This window comes from Corvus brachyrhynchos, unplaced genomic scaffold, assembly GCF_000691975.1.
Source record: "Corvus brachyrhynchos isolate BGI_N302 unplaced genomic scaffold, ASM69197v1 scaffold152, whole genome shotgun sequence".
Lineage (NCBI taxonomy): Eukaryota > Metazoa > Chordata > Aves > Passeriformes > Corvidae > Corvus > Corvus brachyrhynchos.
In genome coordinates, this window is record NW_008237447.1 from 855,320 (window position 1) to 863,871 (window position 8,552).

At 39.0% G+C, this 8,552-nt stretch overlaps 1 protein-coding gene across 2 annotated transcripts in view; it reads left to right on the forward strand.

Moving 5' to 3' along the window:
* EPHA6 (EPH receptor A6) overlaps positions 1-8,552 on the forward strand; it is a 362,575-nt gene that overhangs the window by 248,963 nt on the left and 105,060 nt on the right. For both annotated transcript variants that reach the window (XM_017731430.1, XM_017731431.1), the window contains exon 6: positions 1,718-1,880. In XM_017731430.1, coding sequence (XP_017586919.1) covers positions 1,718-1,880 — 163 coding nt within the window. The remainder of the gene's footprint in view (positions 1-1,717; positions 1,881-8,552) is intronic.

Consider the following 8,552-nt stretch of genomic DNA (forward strand, 5'->3'; position numbering starts at 1 on the left):
ACCTGCTGCCCCGTGCTAATGTGATTTGTTACACATGGCTGAAGTTAACTCAGCATGTTTTATATAAAACTCTTTGTTATATACAAAAAGTACGTACATATTGCTCAGAAGAGGTTAAAAGTCCAACAGAACCTATCTGAAACCTATTCCTCTCCAATTATGTCTCTTCTGTGAACTAGATTTCCTTCTGAACAGGCTGGAAGCACCCTTTGAATAATGTGTACCTGCTCTAATATCACTGGATGGTATCCTAAACATACATGGTGCCCTGTGGGTGTCACAGTTGGACTGTTAAGCACATGCCAAGGACATAAAAAAAAATTTGGAGACAAATCCTGCTCTAGGGGAGTAAAGCTAGCCTTAAGGCACCACATAAAATATTACAGACTACTGGCTTGTCAAGTAACTAATGACAGGGAATAAATGTTCCTCTTCCTGATGCCTTAGATTTTAACTTCTGTATTTTTCAAATCCTGTACTGCCTAGTGTGTAACTCTGAAGTTTTGTGTAGCCTGTTAGCTGCTGTTCTCTCATGCTGGTTAGACATTACAAACCCTCTCTAGGTTAGCTCTTCAAGGACACTGGGCCCCAAATGTGTAAACTAAAAGCCTCTGAAGAGGGGGCAAACTTGGGGTCATTACATCATAAACTGAGGTTATAATTGGAGAGTTAACCCTGATACACAAATGATACGCAAATGATATGCAAACTTATAAAAGTTTGAAGAACCTGTGACCCAGGGTCCATCTTGGGTGTAGCCTTTTGACTGCCCAGGGTGTACCTTTGAAGGCCTTTCAAATAAATACCTCCTTTGATTCTCTTATTCTTGTCTAGTCTCTGTGTTTAGGTGGCCACCTCAGGCATCATTCCAAGTCATCCTCTCACGTTAAAGGCATCATCCAAGACCTGTCTAGAAAAGCAGCACTCAGTTTATGCACAGAAATTGATGTGTCTGGTCTCCACAATAGAGCAGCTGGTCTGCAATGGTAATTCCCAGGGACCATAATTCTCAGGGATCTCTGTGAGACTCAGGAACTGTCAGCAGCTGCCAGGAGATTAACAGGGGACTTCTGCACAGACTGTTTCTCCTTATGGACTTTCAAAGTGAATTTCATGTATGACTACCTTACAGCTACCTGGAAACAGACATTGAGCTCAGCAGCAGCAGCAAAGCTGTTGAACCATGCTCGAAGTTGACAGGCCTTAAAGAAAAAGTTAATTCCTATTTTCTTCTACCCACAGGTCTACCCACGGATAGCGCCGGCATTTTGGCACTACCTGCGGGTAGAAGTGAGTAGCGGGTATTTGAATACTCCCACATCTTTATTTTACAGCTTGGTAGTGTTTACTGACCTCCTAGTTTGTCCATTGTGCCAAAATAATGAGCTGCCATTCTAGTTGCCATTCTTCTGTGAATGTAGTCTTGTACTAATTCCATGTTGGTTTGACTGCGGTTGGATTGGTTACTAACCCAAGTCACAAAAACATGTCTGTATGCAACGGTAAAGACAAAAAACCTGAAATCTAAAAGTCAAGGCCATATCATACATTCTGACTGTAGCACAGAGCCAAAGTACAGAAACCCATACCTGCACCTCCTTTTATAAACACATTTTACATTCATGAGAAGAATATGGAGCTTCAGGTCTGTTATATCATTTTTGCAAAGTTTGTTCAACTCAACTTGATATCATTTCTTCCCTCTTTTGTCCCTCAGGAGCATGAGCAGCTCAGCTATTCCTCCACAAGGTCCAAGGCTCCAAGTGTTATCATCACAGGTCTCAAGCCAGCCACCAAGTATATATTTCATATCAGAGTCAGGACGGCAGCAGGATACAGCGGCTATAGCCAGAAGTTTGAATTTGAAACTGGAGATGAAAGTAAGTTTTACTGAAGGAAAAAAAAAATTAAATACAATAGAAGTAGCATCTAATTCTAAACCAGTGAGACATTGGGAGTTTGAATGGCTGAACCCATACCATTTGCTTATCACAAAATGACCACTGCCATGTGATAAAAAACAAGCCTCAGACTCACAGTTCTGGATTTGCAACAACACGTAGAAATGTTAGCCCGATGCTGCAGCTGAAGGAGTGTTCTCTCCCATAAAATTTCCTTATGGGTCCCTTCCAACCTGAGATACTCTAGGATTCTGTGATCCTTTCTTTCCTTATAGAAGTTCTGCCTCTTGACATCTAGAAATGCCCCTAATTGAGCTTAAGCTTCACCTAAATCCAGCAGCTTTCTGCACGTTCCCAGTGATGGACTTTTCGCTCTGTAGTTGTCAGTGCTCCCAGATTCCACAGATAAAAAACTGAAAACTTTTATATGCATTTCCATCAACCAATAAACCTACAAAATTTGGCAGTAAGAAGCAGGAAGCCCTTCTATTCCTACAAAATATGCAAAAAGGCTTCATGTGTGATGTTCATGCTCTCAACGATTTTATATTTAAGTCATGTGTTGCCCTCCGTGTTCAAAGAAACATAAAAAAAGTATTTACATGTGTTTGAGAGAAAATTAGTGCAGTAGATACAACATTAAAACACTCATTAATTAAATTACTTTAATTAGCCAATTATGTTTACCATGTTTTTCATTAGTGTTTTAGAATTCAAGTTGTTTAAGCTAATGCACAGACTCAAAACTATCTAAGTGCTTCCAAGAGTACCCAGGGATTTGTGTTCCATTTTCATTGCTTCTTAACTTCTGTTTCAAAAATCAATCAGGGATAGATTTCCAAGTGCTTAATGCCTAATTGGACTTTTTAAAATTTTCTGGGTACTTAAGCCAGTTGGTTTGAATAGGAGTTGAGCACTTGGGTGCTTTCAAGAATTTCAGTAGATCTTGTCTGTCTCTTTTGGTGCAAAAAATACGAGGCTTAATTCATATAAAAAGAAAATAGTATTTAAACCTCTGTGAGGTTTCACACTGTGAAAATGTCACTTGTCCATCTAAATGAGGAAGACTGTGGTTCCAGTGACATTTCCCTCATTGGTACTGAGGGAATCTGCATCCTACTAGCCCCATTTCTCTTTTTCAGTCCACTGATGCAAGTGGCCCTTGGGCTGCACGGTGAGCTTAATTTTGACATCGTTTTCTAAGTATAACATCAGAGCTGAACCTGATACTGAAATAAACTGGAAAAATAAATCCATTTACGATACCATAAACAGACCTTAACACCATTTACCTCCCAATAATTCTGATTTCTTTTACTTCTAAGTCTAAGCACTTGCTGTCTAAACTAGCGCGTTGTTTCACACAGCTGAATAAATAGAGTATGGCAATGGTTATGTCAGTATTTCCAGATACTGGTTTACATTTACACAGAGAGATTTGGGAGAGTTGTGTTGAGATTTGGGCTGCTTAATTTTATTAGTACCCATAAATGTTAATTGGCCCTTGCTGGTCTGCATCGGTCTTACAAAGCAGTCCTAGTCCAGCTCTGTAGGAATCTCTCTTCATCACTTACTATTCTGGCAGTGTGCAGCTCAGCTGAAAATTTGATTTTTTTAACATACATTCTTCTCAATTATTCTGAAAGATAGCAAATAATATTACGCCAAGGCAGACTATTGCAGCTCCCTCCATCCCTGCTCACTAGAAACAAGTTACTTGGTGAAAATTCCACTTTTGCAATTACTTTTTGTGGACTTCCAGTTAGATTTTAATTAACTCAAAATTAACATTTTTATGAGAAGCCTGGGAAGAATAGAATGTTTTTAAAGTCTCTGTTGTCAGAAAATTTATCAACCAACACTTTCATGAAAATAACCAAAAATATTTTAAGTCATGTGTTTGATAAAAATCCTCCTCAGTTGGCATTAGCTTGTAACGTCCTTCAGCTCTCTGCCAATTGTACATGTTACAGAAGAAAAGAATTCCCAGACCAGTTTCAGGTAAACATCCAAGGTTATTCCATTTACCCTGCTTGAATACTGAGAATTTGTTAATAGATAGCAGTAAAGCGAGCAATCCAAAATGAGAGTTTTTCTTCAATAGACTAATTATAGAAAATTAGTGGTTCATCAGCTGTGAGATGTGTATATCAATGTCCTGAAATACAGTGCCCTTGGCAGGACAGTGTCCTGCCTTCTCTGCTGTGCTGGTGAAACACTACCTGTGTCACTTCAGTTATAAAGGATAAAATAGATTCATCATTACCTGGAACACTAAAACATTTTGGTGTGATTGCTAAAGGGGTGCATGAGGGACAGAGAAGACCAAATCTGCAGCAGCAATGGAAAAACTTAGTTAGCAGTGCTGATGTGTTTTTTGGGAAGCACCCTCACTTACCCACAGACTGAGGCAGCCATGGCTTGGGGAGCTCTGTTGTTGAACTCTTCTCCCTGCTGCAAAGACAATCAGGTGTAGCATCCAAAAGAGTAAAATTTGTATTTTCATTGTGATAGGAAATGGAGTTACCTAGGATAGTTAGAAAAATTCGCTTCAAGGAAGTGGGGAGGGATGAATGGATGCTGACAGGCATTTCTCCCCCTGTTAAAGCTCAGAGGCTGCAGCTGGGAAATGTGAAACCTTTCCAAAGCACAGCAACCACCACTTGTCACTGTGTTTCTTGTTGCCATTTTATTCAGTCTCTGTTTCAGCACTTTTCAGGCAAAACACTTGTAGCAGAGCTGGCAGGTTTTCATACACTCCAGCACACACACAGGTGCCACTGCTGGGGCTATAAATTGGAGCTTAAACCTCACTTGTAGTTCCTGCTTTTATCTGTCAGAATTACCAGCTATCTGAGTCACCACAAAAACACTCTGGTCCTTCTAAACAGAGAATAAAATGTGTTCTGACAATAAAAAAAACGTTTGTCCTAGGGCAGATACTCTTTAATCTCTGACTGTTACCCTCTCTGGTTTTTTTCCCCTCTCTTCTAACTAGCTGGTTTTGGAAGACTTTTTCTGTTTGGTTGGTTTTGTTGGGGGGTGTTTTGTTTTGTTTTTTAATTAATGATTCAAAGCTTTTTTTTTTTTCCTAGAGTCGTGGGTTTTTTACATCGTTACCTTAGAGGCCCTTCTGTCCAGAGGAATTTGTAAAATATTGAACAATTTACAGCTTTAGGCAGTTTTCATGCCAAAGCAGGGCTTGTTCTAAAACCAAGGATATTTTCCTTGTCAGCCTTCCCATCATTAGAAAAAAATAATCCGAAAGTGAAGTGTTCTGGAAGGGGCCTAAGGGACAAAGTAGCATTTATGCAGTGTGGACTTGTGCTTGGGCTGAACAGAGCCATAAATGTGACCACATGATGATATTTAATCCAAAAGCAATGCAGACTTTGTATACTTTAAATTATTAACACTAAAAACTTAAGTATTTCAGAAGTACTAATGGAATGCCTGATTAGGTGTTTCATAAAGTTGAAGACTGTGAAAAAATAATTTGCTGAAGCCCTGATCTTGATGAATCAATAAGTTTAATTTCTTTACCATAGTCTCAGATGGTGATTTTTGTCTATTGCCAGAAAATTCTGCTGAATTTTCACTTTCTTCTCCCTCTTCCCACATCCAAAAAATCTACCTTTAACTTTTCATCCTCAAATCATGCAGCAAGGCTGCCATGACAGAGAAGCCATCCCTAGGATTTTTAGAAATAAACTGAATTACCAATTCAAAATTGAGTTGGTTTTGGGGTTTTTTTACAATGTTTTTTGTTTTGAAAATAGTTAATTGAATTATTTGTTGAAACAAACAAATCAGATGACACATATATTTAGAAACTGCATTGTTGGATCTCTCCCCACCTCTGCCTCGTCCTACTGTTCATTCAATATTAGTCAGCAATGGACACCAAAGAATGTCTCATTTTAGTCTTTAGTCTCTTTCCTTACTGTGTTTAATATTTGCAGCCATTTGGTCTTCACATTTGATTTTGATCTATCTGATTGCACTACTGTATGTGTCCAGAAAACCCAGAGACTTCACTTTTCCTCTGCATTTCCTAAACAAGAGCAATGTCCTTGTTCAGATCTCGAACTGCTTGCACAAGCTTTCCATTTGTCCACTGGCCCGGAAGTGAATGTTAAGGGAAACATTTGGAAGAAAGCTTTTCAAGTGAATAGACACCAAAAAGTTTTAGATTTGTATGCTAGTGAAAGCACTGTTTTTTCATTCTAAAAGTCCTTTTTAAGATCACCTTTCCTTTGCCTTCTCATTTCCCCTTGGATTGGAGCCCATCAGCTCACTGCATCACAGAACTGCAAAGGAACTACATTTTCATTTGTGAAAACGTAAAGGTTGTCCTAATGAGACTTTGTGTTTTTCTTACCTATTGTTTTTAAGCACTGTTGTTTACAATGCCTTGTAAATCCACCTGACAGCCTGTTCTGTCTATTAGAGCTCCAGTGCTCACTGTCCACACTTACCTGTCTTACAGCTACTCACTGTTATCAGTCTAGCTGTCTTTCTGGCACTTTTTGATCTTTCAGTCTGCTGGAGGGTCTGCTGCCTGATAGATGTCAAATTGAAGTAATGAAAGGATGGAGCTGAGAGACAGAAGTGAGCTGTCATTAGGGCTTCCAGCTCTTTTACACCAAATACAGAAACTTGTAAGATGTTTTGGAGAGATTTGTTCAAAGAAAAAGAAATAGCAGAGCTGAAAGATTCTCTCTGTCTTTCAGCCTTTTGCACTGTGACTAAAACATCTGCACCATTTCTTCCAGTCTGCCCAGTGAGGAAATGAAGCCTGAGGATATTTCCCTTCAGCCCAGAGAGGAGGGAAAGTGCAGCTCCTCCTCCATGCATTTGGGTGAAGAACCCAGAGAGAAGCTGAGTCTGGACATGGGTGTAAAGAGTGGATTGTAGGGGCAGAACTGACACCAGGCTGGATGCAGAAGGGATTTCTGGGCATGGTGTTAAGCAAGGAAACTGGAACAATGCAACCAGAAACTTTAAATATCATTTCAGGCCTATAACATGAGTTAAGCATGAAGAGCAATGGCAGCAAGGAGTTTATCTGGGTAATAAGCTCCTGGATGCGTGTATGATCCATGCTGCAGTTCTAAAATCAAGTCATAGCTTTGACTAACCGCATCAGTTGCAGTTAAAATGCAGTTGAAGAGCTTTGCCACCCAAACATTACACTGCTGAAACATCTGGGATAAGTCATAAATTCTCCCTTTTCCTTGTTTTAGCTTCTCATTTTTTGTTTGCTGCCCCAATGAACTTACAGAGCAGACAGGTAGAGAGAATGAGACATAGTACCAGGCTAAACAGTCAGCCCAGTTAGAGAAGTGCTAAGCTCCCTTAGCTCTGCTCATGGTTTATCATAAAGTTGAGGTGCCCTAGACAGTGTAGAGACAACAAAATATTGATTTTAGCTATAGGAATGCTGGCCATGTTGTCCAACAAATGAGATTCTGGAAAAAAATGCTGTGTACTTCTGTGATTAAATGCAGCACTCTCATATGTACACACAAAGAGATGAAATGAGGTTGCAGGAACTTGCTTGACTTTGCAAACTGTCATAGTTGTTTTTTAAACTGAGTTTTTCTGTCTTACATAATCAAGAAGTTCTGAGGAGAAACACAGGGTTACATATCAATATGCACAGGAAACATAAGGAAGGAAAACCAGGAAGTAACAAAAATATTCAAGAACATGCACAACAGAAACAGTTAAAGCTCTTAGTATTTACAACTTGAACTTTACTTTAAGAGAAAGCTGGAGAAATGAGAAAAGAGCAGAGAGGTTGACAGACACATAGAATTTAATATAGAATGGCAAAATGCTGTAAAAATTCTCGGTATGGAGGGTCCCTGATTACTGTCTTCTCACTGGCTAAGTAGTTTTTTGTGGAACTTTTTACCTGCATGTGATAAATCTGTGTATGTGCATACTTGTGTGCTTATATATGTGTTGTTCATTGCACTGTGCCTTTAATGATTTTATTGAGGGATCAATTCAAGCAAAAATAAGTATTTCCATCATTTTGCCTTACCTGCCTCTCTGTCAGTTTTTAACAAATCCACATTTTCCAATTATACTTGTCTGTCATGTGACATTTTTATCTGGCAAGTAAATTAAGGTTATCTGGAAGTTTCAGGCTTGAAAGCTCCTTGTAGTGATTTAACTACATGAAAAACAAAACCCTAATGTATTTGAATCTGGCACCTCTGCCAACACAGTAAAATACAAACAAGAGGAACAGTATTATCACTTTTTCAGCTAAAAATCATACTGTTTGCAGGCAGAAAGAACTTAAATCTGTCTGGAATTTCTCCCTTTCATTTATGTGACTTTGGTTCCTGATAGAAAATATATGTTATTAAATTACTAGATTGGTTTCTGTTTTAGCTAGAACACCAAAAAATAGCAGCTCCATCCGGCAGAAATGATCAGGTCACATCTTCATCTCCATAGCTGCAGGTGCTTCTTTGGACCATGGAGCCAGTCCCTACATTTGCACCATGAAAGTTGCTGGGTTGTTCTCTTGGCAGTGAATGACTGTTGAAAAAAATCACAGTTAATTTTTCTTTTGACAAATTAATTTTTCTGTTAATTTTGAGCTTGTGTTTTTCTTTCCTCCTGCTGCATTTT